The sequence below is a fragment of the Pyxicephalus adspersus genome, chromosome 4, assembly GCF_032062135.1.
Source record: "Pyxicephalus adspersus chromosome 4, UCB_Pads_2.0, whole genome shotgun sequence".
Taxonomy (NCBI): Eukaryota; Metazoa; Chordata; class Amphibia; order Anura; family Pyxicephalidae; genus Pyxicephalus; species Pyxicephalus adspersus.
Window position 1 is genome coordinate 124,586,011 of NC_092861.1, and position 21,645 is coordinate 124,607,655.

General features: G+C 37.3%; 1 protein-coding gene across 1 annotated transcript in view; it reads left to right on the forward strand.

The window, feature by feature from the left end:
• Positions 1-21,645, forward strand: part of EHBP1 (EH domain binding protein 1) — a 239,491-nt gene that overhangs the window by 87,697 nt on the left and 130,149 nt on the right. Inside the window, exon 11 of the mRNA XM_072410274.1 lies at positions 7,829-8,018. Coding sequence (XP_072266375.1) covers positions 7,829-8,018 — 190 coding nt within the window. The remainder of the gene's footprint in view (positions 1-7,828; positions 8,019-21,645) is intronic.

Consider the following 21,645-nt stretch of genomic DNA (forward strand, 5'->3'; position numbering starts at 1 on the left):
TTTTCTTTTTCTCCTAGGTCTTATTTTCGGGGTAGGTCTTATATTAGGGCAGGTTTACAAAATAGTGCTAGGTCTTACTTTCGGGGTAGGTCCTATTTTCGGGGAAACACGGTATGAGATGGGGCCGGGGATGCCTGTGTCTCCTTCACATGAGGGCTGGAACTGTGTGCTCACCTCTCATCGGCAGCAATCCTCTGAACGGAGGACACAGAGCACAGAGCATCCTCACTGAGATCCGTGCATCCGAGGATGAGAGCTGCCGAGAGCTGGGCGGGGTATTCAAATCAGCCGGGCGGAGCAACCGGCTAAAAACCTCTGGGGAGAACTATGATTTTGAAGAAGCAACTGTTGCTGCCCATAAATCAGAGAAGGGTTATAAGGCCATTTGCAAACTATTTGAAGTCCATCAATATACAGTTAAAAAAATTATTTTCACAAATGGAGAACATTTAAAACTATTGCCAGTGTTTCTAGGAGTGGATTTCCCAGCAAATGCACCCTCAGCGATATTACATAAAACCCAAAACTACATCTAGACTCAGCATGGTAAATAAATAGGCTCATGACAGTAAAGTTGGAAAAGTACTAAACAAGTATGGCTTGTTTGGAAGATTTGTTTGGAGAAAGTCTCTTTACTTCTGGAAAAAATGTCCTTTGGGCAGTTGAGATCAAATTGAAGTGGTTTTCGACAAATATGGAGCTGTGCATTATGAGACCAGTGGACATGTTTGTTTTTCGTGGGGTGGAAAAAACTTTGCCTAACACATCATATCGCTGTACCAACTGTACCAAGCACAGTGATGGGAAGGTAATGATTTGGGCTTGTTTTGCTGTCACCTTGCAGTCATTGAGTCAACCTTGAACTACTTTGTATACCAGAGTATTCTAGAGTCAAGTGTAATGCTATCTGTGGGACAGCTAAAGCTTGGCCAAAAAATTGGGTCATGTGACGGGACAATGATACCAAGCATGTCGGCAAGTCTACAACGGCCTAGTCAAAATGCAGACCTCAAACTGATCGAAATGCTGTGGTCAGACCTTTGTCTGTATTATAAATGAATGCCTACAAACCTCAAGAAACTGAAGCATTGTTTTAAAAAATGAGTGGGCCAAATTTTCTCTGAACAATGAGCCTGATATAAAAAAGCTCTCAAAGGCTGGACAGGATGCAGTTTTCACCAGTGAAGCTGGGTAAACCAGCAAACCTTATTTTAAAATCCCAATAAATGGAAATAAAAATTACTGTCACTGTTGGAATGTGCATGCTCGGTCCACTGCATGTTGGGTTTTTTTTTTCATGTTAAAAAACAGGTCTAATGAGCAGGTCTTTACTCCTAGTGAATCCTATCTGATATCTTACTTTACCAAGCCTTTTAAATAGGTAGATTACTGACCTTTATCGCTTGGTGTGTATTTGGGCCTGATTTATAAATGCTCTTCAAGGCTGGAGAGGATGCACTTTCATCAGTGAAGCTGGCAGATCCAGCAACTCTGGAATAAACAAGGCCCTTTGAGCATTTCAGGTGTCGATGACTATCTAAGTAGTGATGCAAGAAAAAGATGGCAGCCCCAGGAACTAAGACAAGTCCGTGGAAGAGTCCCCCTCTATGACCATATTTCTCTGTAGTTGTACTTTTAAATACCCATTCCCCATCCTTTGCCCCCCTCATGTGACCAGTGGCACATGTAAAAAGTAGGTGTGTATGTACTGTACAGTTCATCCTTTTAGTAGGATTTTATCCATTGGTCCACCCTCACAAATGATGGTTAGGGTAGGCTATGGAGATGTAATTATGCAAAATATAACTGATCTTAGTGATTATGTGATTTTTTTTTTTTCTCCCTCTGAGTAAGATGTTCATCGTTGTTCAGACTCTGAAGGCTAACTCAATTTGTGACACCTCAGATCTGGCTGCAGCCTTGCTGAAATCTAATACTCTTCACATACTCCTGATTGCATTACAGTTAGTGGGAAAGCACAGGTTGCACAGGGGTGAAAAAAATAATACATCTGATGGATTACAACCTCTCAGTCAGGGAAATTTCTGTTCTCCATTTCCAAATTGCTCCATTTGATTTTTGCCCTGAGTTTTTTTTCCCATTAGCCATATTAGCCTTTGTGCACTCTCTTCTTCAAAGTAATGCAAATAGGCTTTTTAATTTACTGGCTGGAAAGCAGGTCGAACCTTTAATGTCATGCTATTAGATTTGTTCGAGCCTCCAATAATAGGATGCACTTTTTCATATTGTAGAAAACATCATTATAGGTGCGCCACAAATTTGTGTCCATTTACAAGTGATTATATCTTGAATCGCTTTATATTTTAACAATATTTACCAAGCGTTTAATAGTGAGCTGGTATTTTTTTTTGTAATATTGAAGGTTTCCTCAATTGAATTGTGAAATTCCTGTTAAATATTAAAGTAAATACATTTAAAGGGCAGCTATAGGCTATCTTAAGATTGGCAGTAAGGTTTCAGTGTGGTTGCTGCTTTCTCATGCCAGCAAACTGCTGCCTTGTTGGGGGAAACTACAAGTATCTTCCACTTGCAGCAGTGAGTGGTTTGGTACTGCTCACTGCCTCCAATTGTTAAATCCGTAGACGCTGATTCTTTTGGATGTGACAAACCAAGCCGTAAGGGATCGCCTGATTCCACTAAACGTCTTTTTAGGTTTGGGAATATTTAAAATATGTGTGTTAATGGGATTATCCTTGTTTGAATTCATAATAAAACCAAATATTTCCTCCTTTTTAAAAATGATTCAAATATCACCCCCCACCCATTTACCATCATCCTCTATAGTTGCATAACCATCCTGTGATGTGCCCCCCACCGCCACATTGCTGCTTTATACACCTGCATTGTAACCAAATAACAACAAATAACAATAACAGCTGTCCTGGAAGTTCTGCTTCACAACTGATTATGATACAAGAAATAATTTCTGTGATTTTTATTACAATACAAAAAAACTTATTGAAATTTTATAACAATGAGTAAATTGTGTGTTCATAACTTGAAGTTTTTTGCTAATAATCATCTAATACGTACACTGGGCCTGATTTATTATAGCTTTCCAAGGCTGGAGAGAATACACTTTCATCAGTGAAGCTGAGTGATCCAGCAAACCTGCAATGGATATGCTCCAGGATTGAAAACATTTGCTAACAAATAACAAATGGCTTTCAGGAAATCCATTCCAGGTTTCTAGATAACCCAGCTTCAGTGTGGAAAGTGTATCCTCTCCAGCCTTGGAGAGCTTTAATAAATCAGGCTCAGTGTGTCCAAGCTATTTTCCCAAAGTACTTTTCCCCAAAAGAGTGCATCTTTTCTTAAGTATGCCCATGCCCTACACAGGTATTGTCCCTTTTACATTTTTGACCTGGTAAAAAAAATACTTCCCCAGCTGCTCTCTCCGCTCCTCCAATGACCTACTAATGACTTCCTCACTCATAACCTCATCGAACACACGGCTCAAGGACTTCCCTAGAGCTGCCCCAACTCTCTGGAATGGTCTTCCTCATCCTATTTGGCTTGCTCCTACTTTCTGCTCATTTAAAAGAGCGCTCAAAACCCATTTATCCAACCATGAAACCATCACTACTTCTCACCACTACATATCCCCCTCCTATTGTGTGTGAATTCCTCCACCTACTAGATTGTAAGCTCTTTGGGGCAGGGTCCTCTCCTCCTGTATCACTGTCTGTATTCCTCTGTCATTTGCAACCCCTATTTAATGTACAGCGCTTATGTTGGCGCTATATAAATCCTGTTTATTATTATTATTAATAATAATAATAATAATAATAATAATAATAATAATAATATTAATGATCCATGGTTTAATTAGTTGCAATAGGCTATGATTGGAACTATCTGACCACCACTAGTAAGAAGTAGACCATTTACACAGTGACAGATGAACAGGTTACCCCAGGTGATATGAAACTTTTACTCCCTACCCCCTTTCCATTGCAGATTTTACCAGGCAAGGAGTTGCAGGAGATGGTAAAACAGGTATTCCGCTGATACATTCCAAAATGTTCCAGCTCACATTAGCGGGTGGAGCCGTGCATTTCAATTCATGCTTTACAGGACAGAGTTGCATCTCTCTTGGCTTTATATAACGTTTACTCTGACCATGGCCTCCCCCATTATACCACGTATAACATTTTTTGTCCTCCCAAGATATACTTTATATGCTTACATATAGGTCACTTCCCTTTTAACATCTTATCACAAACTCCATGGAGCTTTATCCAACCACAGTAAGATGCAGTACTATACAGTTGCATTAAGGCATCCTGTGTGTAACAAATGTCATCATCATTTTCAGATCCACTTGTTCTTCCTGCACATATAGTTTTATTTGCAGCCCTAATCTACAATGCTAGATCATACCTATATTCTGGAATCATTTGCTAAGGCAATAAACAACACGTAGACCTCAAGCATAAAAACACGCTTCATACTCTGACAACTCTGCTCTGTATATTGTATTCTCTCAAGCAGCAGAACAAAAGCAAACAATGTTTCTTTCTTCTTCCACCTTGTTCAGTTATCACTCTTATCTTTATTTTTCATGTCACACTGCCTGTGTATAGATGACTTCTAAACGTTCTGCAAATTGACAGCTACTTCTGTGTTCCTTTCTACACAAGATGTTGCTCTTGTTTCTTGTATTTTTCCTCTGAACCATGCTCTTCCATTTTGTTTCGCCAGTTTCCTTTTTGACACTTGACCTGTCTTTTGTTTCTTAAGTGTCACTGTTTGTGTGGAGCAGTGATGTGATAATACCTATAAAGGCTTTGTCAATCACTGGTAACTTAGTATGTGTGTGTGTTCATCACCTGGACAACTGCAGTCTCCTCGTATTTCTGGGATCAATAGTAAAGTCTTGCACTTCACTGGATTGGAAGAAGCATTGGCTGAGTGGAGTTAATATCTTAGGGGTTGCACACTGCTCTACACATTCCTTTAATAGGGGCATCCAAGTGATTTGGTTTTCACCAATCGATTGTTCAGTATATGGCTGATTTAAACCAGGATGATCGAACCTTGGTTAGCTTGACCTGTACTTGGGCTAGCTTGTTCAAGCACAGCATACTTGTATTAAGACTGTTGAGCTACGTATACATATCAGATGATTCTCTTCCTATATTAGCCTCAAGGCTAGTATCAGAAGAGAATCTGCCATGTGTACAGCGTTTGTCCACCATCCGGGCGGATCCACGAACGATCGTAATACAAGTAAAGGGGGGAGAGGGCAGCTGGTGCTGATTCGTTGTTCTCCCCCCTTCTCTCTCCATAGAGGAAAACGGCACTGTATGTACAGCACTCATTCAGTCTATTCTGTTTGGAAAGGATTGTGAAAGATCCCTTCCCAACGATAATTATTGAATGTGTGTACATAGCCTTATATTCTGCCGTGATGGTATACCCACTCTACTTATCTCCTTAACCGATGCTTCTAACATGATCCTTTTAATAATAAATTTACATTTTACATTTACAATTATCAGATAATTTTACATCCGATATCAGGGGATAGCTAAATACAATTATTCCTATCAGAAAGGCAGCAACTTTAGGCTTGAAGACAGATTTAAACTTTTTCCATCACTTGTGTCCAAATGCTACACATCCATTTACCATTTTGACTATTGTTTTTTTATTTCCACTGTCTCTGATCTCTGGATTTTCCTGCTAAACTAATATGTCTCCTTCTAATTATTCACAAAATATTAGTCTTTTTCCTTGTTTCTTTCCACTGAGAGATTTGAGTGGGTATACCAATTTTGCTGTTCTGCTGGCTGATAAAGCACACCAACATTCCTTGCATGCATCTATCTCCCAGCTGGTCTGCAGATTAACAATATGGATCATAAAACCATATAATCTGAACCATAGGATAAAGAACCATAAAATCATGGAATACCTGTGCAGCCTGTCTGTGTTGTTGCCCTCAGGTCATTTTTTGTGCGTAAAATAGTTGATTTCAGTAATTTTTGTGCCACAAACAACCACAAGTAATAACCAGAAACCAACCAGACTGTCACTAATGAGTTTGATTAAATACTAGAATTCAGTTGATGGTGAAGTCAGTTCACAGTTTATTGAACCATCCAATTTAGGGGAAAACAGTTTGTCAAAAATGATCAATCAGTGCAATTTTAACCCCAAAACTATTGCAGTAAGCAAACTGACACGAGTACAGCCAGTTATTCCAAATGTATCTTTTATGTCCAGGTTGTGCAATACAACATCAACTAATCTAAATGTGACCTAAATGTTGCATTTATCCCTAGCAACATTTCCCAGAAGGATATTAAAACATCCTTAAGTTAAAAACATTGGGCTATATCTTTCTTAAAACATTAGAATCACTTGAAAGAATGAGTCAATTAATTCTGACAACTTGACGAAAGTGGCAAAGGAAACAAGTGTTTATCTGGTTACATCAAAATAGTTTAAGTCTTTTAATTCAGTTTCATCCTGCACCAGCCAGTCATTATCTGTACCTAGATGCATCTCATACCACTCATTCTTCTATTAAAGATAGAGGCTTAAAGAACCCAATGTTACTGTAATAAATTCATCTCTAAAACAGATTAGAAGCCTCTATGTTACATTTGCAGTAGTGAGCTGTAGAGCCCTTTAAACTCCTATTTATGCTGAATTGGTGATTTATTATGTTAATCCCCAGTTTTCCCATAGTTAGTTTTGCTCTTTCTTCTTGGTCAATTGACATTAGTTGCAGGGTGCCACCTTGTGGCCAAATTGGGATGACCACATTTCCAATTTCAAATAGGAGAGGTGAAAAAACGAAATTGTCTTCGACTAAATGAATCCCTTTGTGCATGGCAGGAACTGTCTGATAAATTGTAAGGCAAAAACATACTACGGTAATGATGACATGCAAGAATTCATATAAAATATTGTTACTATTTTTTTTTTAATTAGAACAGTAAACCCCACATGTAACTACTACAACTTAAGGGCTGCCGTGTAACTACAGGTTGATGTTCAAAAATTCGGCCATTGATAATCCGTATTCTTCAGTTTTCCAGCATGGATTTTGGAGCGCATTTTCAAATTTACACTGTTTTCTGGAGGTGCCGTTTGTTTTGATGGTGCTGTACTCCAGAAACAGCTGTTAGGTCTTGCTTTTCCATAAAATGAAGCTGTTCCTGTTGCTGAGGATGCTGTTACTGTCAGTCATGAAGATGATCATCCTGACTGCCTATCTGCTATTTAACTTCTTTTCAGGGGTACAGTAATGATTCAAATTGTGAGGAACTATTTTGTTTACCTAAACTAAAAATCCTGTAAAATTGTTTTATTTAGTTGGTGAACGTTAAAATGTAATTTGCTTTTCCTTTAGTGTCATTTCATTTAGTGTTATTTCATTTTAATATTTACAGCATATATAACCTTCAAAAATCCAGAATTTTCGAAAATCCATCACACCTCAGGTCCGGAGGTTGCCGGATTTTGGAATGTCAACCTGTAGTAGATTTAAAGTAAAAGTTATAAGTGTATAGACACATACACATAAGAAGGGGGCAAAAATACCTTTTAAAATTCAGTTTTTGTGTCTGCTTTTTTTTGTAGTGTAATATATTGCTTTAGAAGTATTTTTATCCTATTGATTTAGCACTGACATCATCTGCAGTGCTTTACAGATTCTATAGGCATGTCATTACCTGTCTTTCAGATAAATCTAATGACCATACCATAGGTAGTACCATATTTTGCTTTTTATAAAAGCATTGTAACCTCTTCTCCTTGCAGAAGAATAAAAATTATTTCAATGTTGATACAGGTCTAACCCATTTTATGAACCAAAAGAAAGTCCAGATATGAGCCGGAGCAGAGCTGTGAAGGAGCCTGAGATGGAGAAGAAAATGAAAAGGAAAGCCCCAGCTCCACCTGCACCTGTACCAAAGAAGGAAGAGGCAGTCAGCGTACCCCTGTCTGTTCCACCAGGGAAGGACCTTTCATATTCTCCAAAGGTAATACAGCCTTACAGATCAGACATCAAGTCATCATGTTTATACTGCTACAGTTTATTTTACATGGGTTTATATTGTATTTGCAGTGTCCAGGACAACTAGGTCCATTAAACAGAAAAAGACATGGCAGGAACTAACAAAAATAGTAAGAAGCAGATAGAAATTATGCTGCCAAATCAGGGCAATGTGACAGCTTCTCTGGAAATAACCCCCCTACACTGATAGAACTTGCCTTTGTCACTCCACTGGACAAATACACAATATGTTTGGGTATTGGGAACTTGAAATTAACATAAGGAGATACATTGGTTTGGTTATGTAGTAAGAATGAATAAAAGAAAAGCAAAAAAAATTGTTTGCACGCCCCGTCCCCTTCCCCTTGGTAATGACAAAGGATAAGGGAGACCCTAAAAGCAATGAATACAGTAATATATGAAAAGTGACAGCAATAGAAATTACAGCTGTTCAAAGGCTATTACATATTTGAGTAAATAAGGTGGCAAATTTTGCAGTTATGATGACTACATATGAAAACCATGATAACATTTCAAAAAAATATCTGTTAGTAAACTTAAACCTCCTATAGAATGTAATGAATATGGAATGAATCCCTATGCCTTCAAGATTCACAAATATTTAGGGGGAATGTGTGGACACCCCTGCTCTTCTAGATGTCATACCTGAATAGTCTAAAACAAAATGAAAAAACAGGTCTTAATCTGCGGTGACTTAAAATATTTTGTTGTACGTTGCTTTGTAAATGTTGAAGTATTTGGAAGAATGAACACAAGAAATTTTAAATAATCTCATCTCACATCGAAGCAAAATATGTAAAGCAGTTTTAGAATTATAGACGAAAATCTGTAGATCGCCAGTATTTACAACAACATCCTGATTTTTCCTTATGTGTAAATGTTACTAATATTGTAGATACTTTTTTATGTTTAAAATCAAGAGCACTACACACATTCAGATGACATCAGACATTTTTCTAATGATTTCTGGTAACCTATTTATTACTTTTCTATTTTCTAATGCACCAGTAGATGGCTCCTTTGGCCTTTAGGGATAAACACCTTGGTTAGGATTAGATGTAACATGTTTGTTTTAGCTTTATAATATACTGAGCGTATGCAGAGAATCATCATCTACTCTGTGTATTTGAATGTTTTTAGTGAAAGCTCAAAGCACCTTTATTTCTATAGCTTCAATTGCTTAATTTGTGTTTACCTCTATGCTTTACCTACTTGTGTTTTTCTAATGCTGGGTTTATACTGTTGTGGTGCGGTAGCCCCAGCCCAACTCGCCAATGGACCTGCCTTGCAGTGTACCACAACACACATGTGCTATTGTGTCTTGTGGTGGGCTGTTTAACAAAACTTCAATCTTAGGGCAACAGACATCATCCAGCAATTTCACATATGTGTTGGTGTAAATGTGTGAAAAAAAAGCTTCTTATACCTTTACCACATAGTTATTTTAAATATTGTTTAATATTATTATTCCTGTTAATCCTGCCAGGAAAATACTGTAGGTCTGCTCTCAACTTCTGCAAGGCAGCAACACTAAGATATCCGTGGATTTATTTATTGCATTGTCACCCAACACCTGCTGGGCTTTGCTGTTCACCACTCATAGGGCCTGATTTATTAAAGCTCTCCATGGCTGGAGAGGGTACACTTTCATCGGTAAAGCTGGGTGATCCAGCTAACTTGGAATGGGTCTGATCCAGGATTCAAAACATTTACTAGCAAATAGTAATAGTAAATGACTAGTAAATAGAAATCCATTCCAAGTTTGCTGGATCACCCAGCTTTACTGATGAAAGTGTATTCTCTCCAGCCTTGGAGAACTTTAATGAATCAGGTCCATAGTTGGACAAGGTGCTTCTTCCTGACTCTAGCCCCTGCAGAACTTTACAAAATAGGAGTGGAAGTTTTTTATGGGGCAGCAATGGAGTGTAATAGGCTATTACCAACAAATGTGTATCATCATTTTCCTAATTTAATGCATAAAGAACAATTGTTTTAGAGCAAGCACTTAACACATTTACAACCACACAGGGAATTTATTGTTTGTTTCCCGAATTACCCTGGCTGGTGTCATTCCAGTTCCAATGCTAATCATGTATCAAGTCGGTTTTGAAGCCGTCATGTGTGTTGCAGTAACTTGCATGATCTGCATTGCTGTTCTGGAACCTACGTCATGTGTGCATTATAATATGTTTACTACCACAGTAAATGCAGAATGGAGTCACATGGACTCTATAGGAGCCTTAAAGATCCTCCTAAATTTTATTTTAATTTTTGGATAATGATGGCCGCATAGATTGTTCCTCTGGTACAAGTTGTACCTATGTGTTGCCGAGTTCTCAACAATAACAAATGCACAGTATATGTTTCTTCCTTTTGCCTGCAGGATGGGTTTGGCTGCTTTTGGCAGTTACCTTTTTGCCTTGACTATAGGTATGTGCGTTCACTGTGCACCTAGAACTTATTTATGAGCTCCTGGCATGTCAAAATCCTAGTAAACTGCACCTTCAGATCTTCTTTTGTTTCCACAAGGTTATTTAATCCACCCAAGTTTTGCTTTTTATACTTTGGTGCAATAATTATTCACGGCATGAAATAATGGCAGCCGTAACAAAAGATTTAAATAGGAGAAGCATGTACTTAGCACTCCTACTCAGACAATTAAGTGAAATAGGACAGCTGAGGCAGTTTGTGAAAGTCTATCCCATAAAGTCTGATGCTCTGGCTTGTTGGTAAACACTGCCAAATGTTTAGGGGTAATTAGCAGCTCGGCAGTCTGTGCTCAGCCCCAGTGTGAAGATTTATTGCTGCAACAAAGATGTACAGGGGATTCATTTACATCGTCTTACGTGGATAGAACACATTGCACTACAGTAGAGAGGTGAAAATAAAAAGCAGCTGACAAATGCCTGCAGGGCAATTGGTCTATGATTCAAGTTTAAAGTAAATATAAGCCTATCAGGTATGCATGTGTTGCACCACTAAGGTTTCCATGTATATTCATGCCTGTCATGTTAAAACATAAGTTATAGCTTTATAAGTGCACCTTACGATCAGATGTTTACATAGCTGTTTTGTTCTGATTCCAGTAATTCTCTAATGAACAGAGTTATGGCTTTCCGTCTCCTGTGAACAGTGTGCAATTACATGTAAAATCACTTGTTAGTCTGGAAATATTTCATTTTCTGTCTAGCACTGTATGTGAGCTTTCAGAGCATACCTAATGCAATTCACTCAACACCCATAATGGTCTGGTCTCAGCACCGACTTCCTCTTCTTATCAGCTGGATGCCAAATCCATGTTAGCTTGTAATTGCCTTTATTCGTTATTCACAAAGTAAACAAAAGAGATTTATGTTTTGCTTTTGTTTTACAGCTTTATGAAAAAAAAAAAACTTGGAGATGTACCAATGTATCATCATGATTGGAGATTAGGGAACCAATCAAAATTGTTCTCCTCCAAATTTGACCTAATGGCCAATATCTTTGGCTTCTCCATTCTATAACTGTCTAGTTTTGAAAAACATGTAGTAGAGTTTAATTTTTTTTAGTTGATTATTTCTGTCTGCGACCTGTTGAAGAACATTTTCCTTGTTTCTGTAATTCACATACAAGGAATGGAAGATATATTTGTCATCTGAACATAATGATGTGGACAGCAATAAAAATATTGTTGGTTCTAACTTTTCTCTACTTCATATCATGTTTTTGCTTGTGCCCCATTGGAGAGATTTTTCTCTGCCATTTATTTATTCATTCCTTCCTCTATGTTTCTGTCTTTTTAATGGATTAGTTGGCAGCATACATTGCTCATTGCGCAATTTTTTGTATGAGTGCCCAATAAATTCCCTGTGGCAGATTAGATTTTTCAAACAGCAAGAAAGGCATATACTTACTGCAGATATATATTGAAAGAAAATCCTCCCTGTAGTGAACACAGGTTTACATGACAACACTTTGTTTTAACTAATTGAACCAAATGTAAAAACAAAATGGTGGGAATCAATTACTGCTATTGAAACACATGGAGCTGGAAGATTCCCAGCCAGGAATGTTTGTGGTAATGTCAGATTCTCTGTTTTATAAATAGAGCCCTATGTATGCTAGGCATTTGCCATTTTTGTTATAGAGGCAAAAAAAAAGAACACTACTTATACACTCCGGCATCATCTCATTTTTCACAATGCGGTTTCTCATGATGACAACAGTGGACCATTGCTGCATAATATGTATTGAAACAGGCACATGTCTTCATCAGAAGCCAGTTGGAGAAGATGTCAATATGACAATTTAGTGTTTGCAATTAGGAAACTAAGGCTAGGTACACACTTTAGATGATTCTCATCCAATAATAACCTAAGGGCTGATATCAGAAGAGAATTTTGCGTGTGTACAGGGCTTGTTGTTCATAGATCTGTCCTGGCGGATCCAAGAACAGCAAACGATCATAATGGAAGTGAAGGGGAGAGAGAGCAGCACGATGACACTCCGTCTTTCTCCCCTCTTTCCTCTCTCCATAGAGCAGAACACCGATGTATGTACAGCACTCGTTCAGCCTTTTGTCGTTGGAAAGGATCATAAAAGATCACTGCTAACGACAATTATTGCACGTATGTCCCTAGCCTAATATGAAGCATTGTCATACTATAAGAAAATGCATAAAATGAATAAATGAAAGAGGTGAAATGATGCGTGGAATGTTTTTGTTTTGGCAAGCCAAGTTGTTGCTGGTGTTTGGTGTTACTGGTGTTTGCAGTAAAGAAGGTAAACATTATATTGGAGTATAATCCATAATCGGCCTCCTTCGTTCAGTATTCTTTTATAAGGTACAATGATAGCAGAGTGCCATGCAAGAAACACTTCCTGGAATCATCAGATTTCTAGTTATCTAAGGCATTTATATCCACTAAGTGCAGGTTCTAGGCAAAGCATCCTTATATGACCTCCAGAATTAATTGAATATTCATAATATGTCATAATTGTTATCCACCCATTTTTTGACGTTACTCTCTGCGTAATTAGTCCAGTTCACAAAACTGTTTTATCCCTGTCAACAGATACTATGAAATAGAATATCTGTAATGTAAACTATTACACCGAAAGTATTGCCAAGTGTTGTTTTTACTTTATACTTTTAAATCAGACCTAAAAAAAAATACATTTATATGAAGTAACTAAAGGCAATATGTAGTTTCTGCTGTTAAAGGTGGGCACACATGCTACGGCATTGTTATGCAATAGTTTTCTATAACCGTAAGGATAGTGGGAATAACAATGCAATAAAAGCTGTTGTATCATTTATAAAAATTCATAAATTGCCAAAGACATCTGAAAAATCTCTGTGTTATGGTGTGGGAAACCAAGTATTGTGTTCTCAGCATGTGAACTAATCAAATGGTAATCGGAACACAAAGTGTATTTGTACTAAAAAGAAGTAGCAGCTTATTGTGGTAGGAAAGTTTAACAACCTAATCTATGAAGAGCAGATAATATGCAGATATTACATCCTTTCTTTATTAATATTATCTAACCCTCATACTTGTTTTTTTAGATCTAACTATGGGATATCAAGTGACGCCTGCTTAGCCACCACGCCAGGTTCTACTTTCGATGTTCTCTGTCGTAAAACAGTAACACCTAAATAAACTATATTTGTAATTATGATGCAAGTTAAGGCTGCTAAAGTGTGAAGTGAGAAAAAGCAGACGTGGTACATTTCCTTTATATTATCATTTTTTTTTTTGTTCTCCTTGCAATTTGCCAACAGGTAGCAGATTGCAAGGAGAAGGTGGCTTAAATAGCAGGGAGATCAGATTACAGACTGTTGAGTGATTTAGGACTCACCCCACCCTTCTATCCTAGTAAACAGGACAGTCCTGCTTAGTTGGGTATTCTCATGCCAGCAACATCCACGCTAGCAGTTTTGAGCTTTCTTACTAGTTTTGCTTAATAGTCAGATGTAAATGTAGTGTTTTAATTATATGTCCCGTTTGTGTTTTTTTTAATTTTTTCATTGACTATGGATGGGTTTATGTCTCCCTGAGCAGAAGGTTCAGGTATTTTCAGGTGTACAGTCAGCCGACCCTACTCAAATGCTAATACAGCCAGGAGCAGCTTGAAAAATCAACTGTTGAGTGAGTTGAGTGAACGGTGTGCCATGTGGTTAGGATGCAGTTGTGGAATTTTTGGCAATTATCAGTCTTCTAGCAACAACCAGAACACAACCACGTCTAACCACTGCTCACAGTGGTTGGCAGTCATCCTCATTCAAGTGAAAGGAAGCGGCTGGCTCCTTAATAGCAAAAAAGGGTGGCCAGAAGTTACATGCTGCATCCAGCAATGGTAATGCAAACTTGTGGACAAAATACTTCTCCTATATAATTGAATGGGTTGAGAATGCAATATAGTGCCTAGGCTCTTCTGCTCTTTTTTTTTGGCACTTGTGTAACCACACACTCTCAAAAACCTTTTCTGTAGTAAAAGTTAAAAATATACATACATGATGGAAAGCACTTTTTTTTAAATCATCAAATCAAAGTACCAATAAACTGCGCGAATGATAAAAAGATGCCTAAGCAAAGGTTAGTTTCAGTGAAAACGCCAAGTCAGAATGATAAGTAGACCCAAAGGTACAGGCAGCAAACATTGACATAGAAACTTCTTCTTACCTCTCTAACGTCATAACTCCAGGTTTTATGAGAAGTGTAGTTCCATGTTTGTACATGTCTGTACACACGTTAGATAATTGTCATTGTAAAGGATCTTTCACAATCCTTTTCAACGACAAAAGACTGAAAGATGCATGAATGAATGCTGTACATACAGCGCCATTCTTTTGTACAGAGGGGGGGGGAGAAAGAGTGAGTGGCACCCTACTGTTCCCTCTCCTCTTCACTTGTATCACAATCGTTCTTCGTTCGTGGATCCGCCAGGACAGATCCAGGAACAACGTAAGGCAAGCGCTGTACACACGTCAGATTCTCATCCGATAATAGCCCTGAGGCGATTATCATATGAGAATCATCTGACATGTGCACGGTAGCCCAAAGCTCTCTGGAAGGGCCTTTAGAAAATTATTAATTTGCTCCAAACAAAAGCAAAAATTTTAAGGCACTTAGAACACCATTACTTAATATTTGAGTGCAAAAGTGGGGTTTGCACTTGTATTTAAGATACCTTACAATATAAGATCTTTATTAAAACTGTATGAAAACTGTATGGTAATTGTATAATGAGAAAATGAAGAACTGAAGGTAACTTCTGCCTATGAATCATTATTGACTTCAATATTGTCTTTATTCAAATCTTGTATTGGAGAAAACCTGTTTAGTGAGCCAATCTTCAACTGGCCAGCCAAAAAAAAAAACTTAATGCAAGAAAGTCATTTGCTGAGAATCAATTCATGAGTCATTGACTTCTGCTTCATTCAATGATCAGATCTTACTTTTATACTGTAAACTGGAGTATTTTTACATTGCTTCTCTAAGTGGATTCTTTTTTAATTAAATGGACGCAGCAGGAATGCAGATATTAAATACCAGCCATAAATATTTGTCATTGAGTATGCTGATTATCATAGGATAACTCTGAATGCACATCGGCTTTATGTTGTCGGTATTTGTATTCCAGTGGCTGCTTTATCTGGGGAAATGTAGCATATTGTCGCCTAATGCCGTATTCCGGCAAGGTAAACAAAGTACTTGTGAGATAGTCCTAGCACACTAGCTGTACGCTTTATAGGAACAGTTGTCATTTTTAACAGCATTCAGCGGTGCTCCCACTATCACTCCTCCATTTCTAGAATTCACAATGACCTTTGCATGAATAAAGTCAAATAGGATTAAGCTGGGAATTTTCTACAATGGGGAAAAAGCAACAGATGCAGCTGACATTGAACGTGGATAGATTGTTGATTCACATTTGCTAATAGTAAGGGGTCTAAAAGTCTAAAGGGGAATGTCGCACCCTTTTAGGTTTAATTATATGGGGGAAATATGGTTATTAGTTTATATATATATATATATATATATATATATATATATATATTTTTTTTTTTAAGAAGTCTTATCTTTCTCATAGCCCAATGGTTGTTTTATTATAGAACTATTCAATCTGTGAACCATGCTAATTACTGATTTTCCTTTATGTAGAGTCGATCTAGACACTGTGCTGTTTTAGGTACGACTCAATGATGGCACCCTTTTATACTAAACTAACTCATTATTCATCTTTCAGCTTTTCACACCATGACCATGGTCAAAACTTCATTATTATATAAACCAATAATAATGGACGTGGCACATCAAAGCTAAAGGCAGCAGATCTGGCTTATCTGGTGTTGGGGCAGCAGGTTTCAGATCCATTGAGGCCATATAAATGAGTAGTGGCAAACATGATAAATGGGTCTTTTCAATAGTGTCAACTCCAAATTTCAGAATCTGCACTTTTTAAATACGCATTATACCACCTTCACAGACCAAAGATGATAATGATTACCAAATTTCTTTTATAATAAGTGACACCTTAATACAAATTATTAATTTGAGACAATTTTTTTTAAACAATAATGAACATACCTAAAATTGCTTATTTGCAGAATCCTTGACCCTTATAGATAGTTTTAAGATGAACCCTTGTTGAATGGATGAGTTTATTTCCACTTCTCATATTTAAATCTTAGAAAACCATGCTACTTACTTATGCAGTAACATAAAAAGTATGTTGTAATCAATAATAATTACTATCTTTGTAGGTGGTTATAATGCAGTGTTTGAATAAGTGCTGATAAGGATCTCAAGCTAGGGGCTGCCACCTTTGAAGACACGTATTTATATTTTATTTCCCATTGTGAAGTAATACTACAACCCACCTATATGGCCTCACTGATTCTGACAGCCACTTGCACAACACCAAACTATCTACATTTGCTGCCTCTAGCTTTGATGTGCTACTCCCATTATTTTTAATTTATATGGTTATGCAAACTTGACTGATGCTATCACTATAATGTGAAAAGGTGAAAGATGAAAAACAGATTCAAGGAGTCGTAAAACACTGAATCTGTACTATTGGGTAATTTCTGTTTGTTTTTTTAACTGCTGGGTATAGCTTTTGGGAATACATAGGTATGTAGAAAAAAGCTCCCATATACAGGTAATAAATACACAGGATTTAACTTGCTGATGTTGTCATAAAATCAAGTTTTACTATGCTGGCAATAGTTTGATCACAATCCTTCGCAAAGTTGGGAAATTGTTTTTATAGCAGTCGTCTGTTATTCAGATATGAACTGCTAAAGAATGTCCTACTGAAGGATAATTTTCTGCAGGGTTCATACCCTAATACATTTGTTGGCGTAGAGGAGAATAAAGGTTCCAGTGACCACTACTTCACCTAATTAAAAAAAAAAACACTGACAAAAGGAATAACATGAATTATTTTTTTACAATGTCAGAGGGTGGAACGTATAGAGCGTCCAGTGAAGAGTCAGCTCTTGAAGGTGATGTGTTAGAAGCAGGAAAAGAAGGCTGTGTAGGGATCTGAGCTACTTTCACAAAGTCCAATGATGATGGTTAGATGACTTGGTCCAAGCTTCTCCAAAACAACATAGTCTTGTGGGGTTGTAGGTTCTGTTGTTTATGTATTGGGTAGTACTTGCCAGAAACTGTTCAAAGGACAGTCAAGACAACCTGTAACAGGGTCACAGATGCACAAGACGTGCTGATGTGTGGAGGAGAGATAATGAAGGATAGTTGATCACAAAAGTGATATTTTATTATTATTATTAATATTATTATTAATAATAATCAATCGGATTTATATAGCGCCAACATAATATGCAGCACTGTACATTAAATAGGGGTTGTAATGACTATCAGATAGAGACAGTGACACAGGAGGAGGAGAGGACCTTGCCCCGAAGAGCTTTTACAACAATTTGCTGACAAACTAAATGTTGGCCATGAGTTGGTATAGAGCTTGCTGCATATGAGGCTTCCCCATGCTGACCCCTGTGTGGCACGTGAGCACGAGAAATTACTCTTGTATGTATGTTATATTACCTATAAGAAAAAAGAAAGAATGCAGACTGGTGGAGGAAGTTTGATTTAAAGGATATGCTGCTATCCAGATAGCACAGGATAGCTCCAGAGGTTTTATGAAGGTTTATTGGGTCTAAACAGTTTTGGCAGTACAAGACTGAACAGTACAGACAGGTGGTAGTAACATTTCATACTGAACAATGTATATACTATTTAACTGCACAATCGGGCAACATTTTAGCAATAGCACTTCCTTACACTCTCTAAGACACTATACTAGTATGCTATCTCTTCCCCAAAAAAAAAAAAATAAAATAAAATAAAAATCTTTATAGCGTAGCAGTTAAGTTGTTGCATAATTTTTATAGCAGTTTAAAATGATTTTGAGCCTTTTTACAGAGTAAAGAATATAAGTGAAATGCCTTGTGAGAATAGCATAATTGACACTTAAACAGTGAGGCTGTAAGGATCTTATTAGGTATTCATGTTCTCTTCCATGCTAATCTCTTAACAGACGTGTCCATGCCAGGGGGCGGGTGCTGCCAGGGAAGGATTTTTCACAAAGCAGTACTGCCGTGCTCATGTTCCACCTCATTTTGGCAGCGTGTGGTCTGACATGAATTTAGTTCGTCAGCACAAGGCTTTGTTGCACCAGATTTCTCGCCATTTGTCAATAATGTCCGTGATAACCGATGGGGTTAGACTAACCACTTTGAAAAAGTAAAAACTTTTGTAGTGTTGTATTTATCAGAGATGATTTTTTTTTTTTGTCTTACAAGTAAACCTTTTTTGGTAATTAAAAAAAAAAGAATAAAATTAATAAAATCAACAAGGAAAAAAAACAAAATAGAAAACAATGTTCTTTTTTGCATTTAAAAATACTGCAGTTTTAACCAGTTTGTCTCTAAAACATGGAACCAGTTTTTCGTCATTTATTAGACACATTTGACACCTTAATCCCTCTTCTCCCCAGAGGATCTTAGTCTTTTCACAGACAGGATATACCTTTTAAATGAAGTGTGTTGTCCATAGAGAGGCTTCATTCTGAAAGTCCCTTAGTGTTTTCACTGTCTTCCGAAGAAGTGGAGGGACCTGGAAGACACCATTCTACAGCCTGCATAGCTGGCAGATCAAGACTTGTTGATGTAGGCTTATTCAGAGAGTTTTCACTCTCGTAGTGAATATAATGTGAGCGAGTCATAGGATTTCCACCTTTTAGCATTTTTTTTTTTGCATTACATTGTTGCCAGTTTTTACAAAAGTACATTATTCAATACTGTGTTGCTAACTTGTGATCTGCGCTAATGTGATTTCCCAGTTCATTGAATGTGCTACCAATTATACCTACAATCAGATATTCCTGTTTGAAAATGGCTGCTTCCTTTTGTACATGTATCATATATACAGTTCTCGTACGGAAAAAAAATCTTTTTACTTAAGTAATTTAACCCTATAACCCTTCCTGGTATTTAATTTTATACAAAAAAAATTGCAACATTGGTCAGGGTTATGCACCATTGGGTTGACTATACAGGGGCGCTTTCTGTGTCTCAAAGGCTCCAATGGTGAAGTTTAGCTTTATGTCCAATATTTCACACATGGATGTGTCAAAGATGCCAATGTTTTCAACCTGGGAACCTGAAATATTTGTTTTTTTTTGTATATATTGCAAAATCCTTAAAGCTTAACACTAACCAAAACTATTTTGGTGATTCTCTAAAATGGCTAAGTCAAAAGCCCTGTTAAGTTTTTATTACTGTGTTTGTCCTTGTTGTGGTGATTTCGCTCAATGGATGATAAATATAGGAGTGCAGGAGTCTCAGAATCAGGTAGACACAGATAACAATGAAGCCTCCTAGATGTTCCAGCTCCTGCCCTTTTAATGAATAGACTTCTTACTGTCTCTATCAACAATGCAGAATAAGCCCATCAGTTTCTGTTCCTGTGATACCCTGTGGGTAATTCTCCCCAAAGGGAAATAAAAAAAACTCAAACTTTTCCACAAGAGTAGAACTTTATGAAAAGTGGTTATTTGGTTTTTTAGACAAGGCAGTGTTTCCCAACCTTTTTACTATTTACCAGGTCTTGGACAACCTTCCTACAATACCCATAGCCACAGCTCACAGTACATTAGCATGGTGGTCAGTGGGAAGAATGTCACCCTTACAGATCGCCAAAATGATCATTGGTGTAACAAACTGCACAATACTCAAATAACCCATAGGAACCTCTGAAGGAACTGATTGATATACACCGGGCTAAGGGCTGTAGACAGCAACTTCTGCAAAAGGGTTCTACATATAGCTGACCTGTAATTTTCTGGCTTTAATGAAACTTGCACACAACTTTAAATTTTCCCTATGATTACACTGGCTGAACAAGAATTGAGTCATCTGAAGCTTGATTTGTTGCTGTGGGAAAAACCTTTTTTTTCCCCTATTTTCTGAACATCGGTTTGAGTGAAACAGCTAAAAAAGGAAAGAATCCCTAATGCCGACCAACCAGATGACATATTTTATAAATCCTGCAATATTTATCTTTATAAAATAGATCTAAATCTTAACTGAAAGACTTTGTAGGGCCTACAGGCTCTGCCAGAAACCTCTTTAATACACATACTAGCCCAGTGTTCTCCCCAGCCTCTTTTAGCTGGGTGCACCACCCGGCACTTTTTGGTGACCACCCGGCTACTTTTGGGTGCTTACTGAAGAGTTAGGTAACAATACAGGGGCCACCACCCGCCTACAATTTCTTACCACCCAGCTTGAAAAAATTTCTGGGTTCAACACTGTAGCCGATAACCCGTCGTCGCCCAGGTATTTATTTATTGCAATCTTATATTATACAGGAGCAATACATACACACATACATGCAAATTTTCCTCTGACATATACCACAGCGCTGTACAAAGATCAGCAGTGCACTCACATGAGTCTGAGTCATATGTCTAGCGAGTTTGTTTTAAATGTCTGGATGCGTTTCCGAATGATGGTGGAACATAGCAAGTTTGGTTGAAATGTTTCCATGCGTTTTCGAGTGATGGTGGAACATACACATACATCCAGTTTTATATATATATATATATATATATATATATATACACATACTGGTATGTATGTGTATATATATATATATATATATAGATATATATCTATATATGCCCAATTGTAAAAGTGGCAATCAGCTGCAAAATCCCCAAAATTATGCAGGTTTGCCACTTTTTCCATATTTCTGCAGTGTGTCGATCTGCACTTTGTAGTTTGTTAGAAAGCATTAGCTGTTTTGACCGTTAAGAACATCCTAATCACCATATAAAAGTGCCTGAATAAGGAGCTTCATGAAAAGATTTTTCTGGCATTATTTATGTGAAAGCTTGCAGATACGAAAGATTGAAAATGAGTGTGAAATGAAATGAACAGGTTGAAGATTATAGGAGATTGTTCTGATTGCATTTACATGTATTTTACAGTTAGTAGTAATTCCTATAGTCTCAAATGACTAGGTTTTAGTTACTCTGGCTAGATTGGGGATTGTTCAGATCTTTTTTTTTTTTTT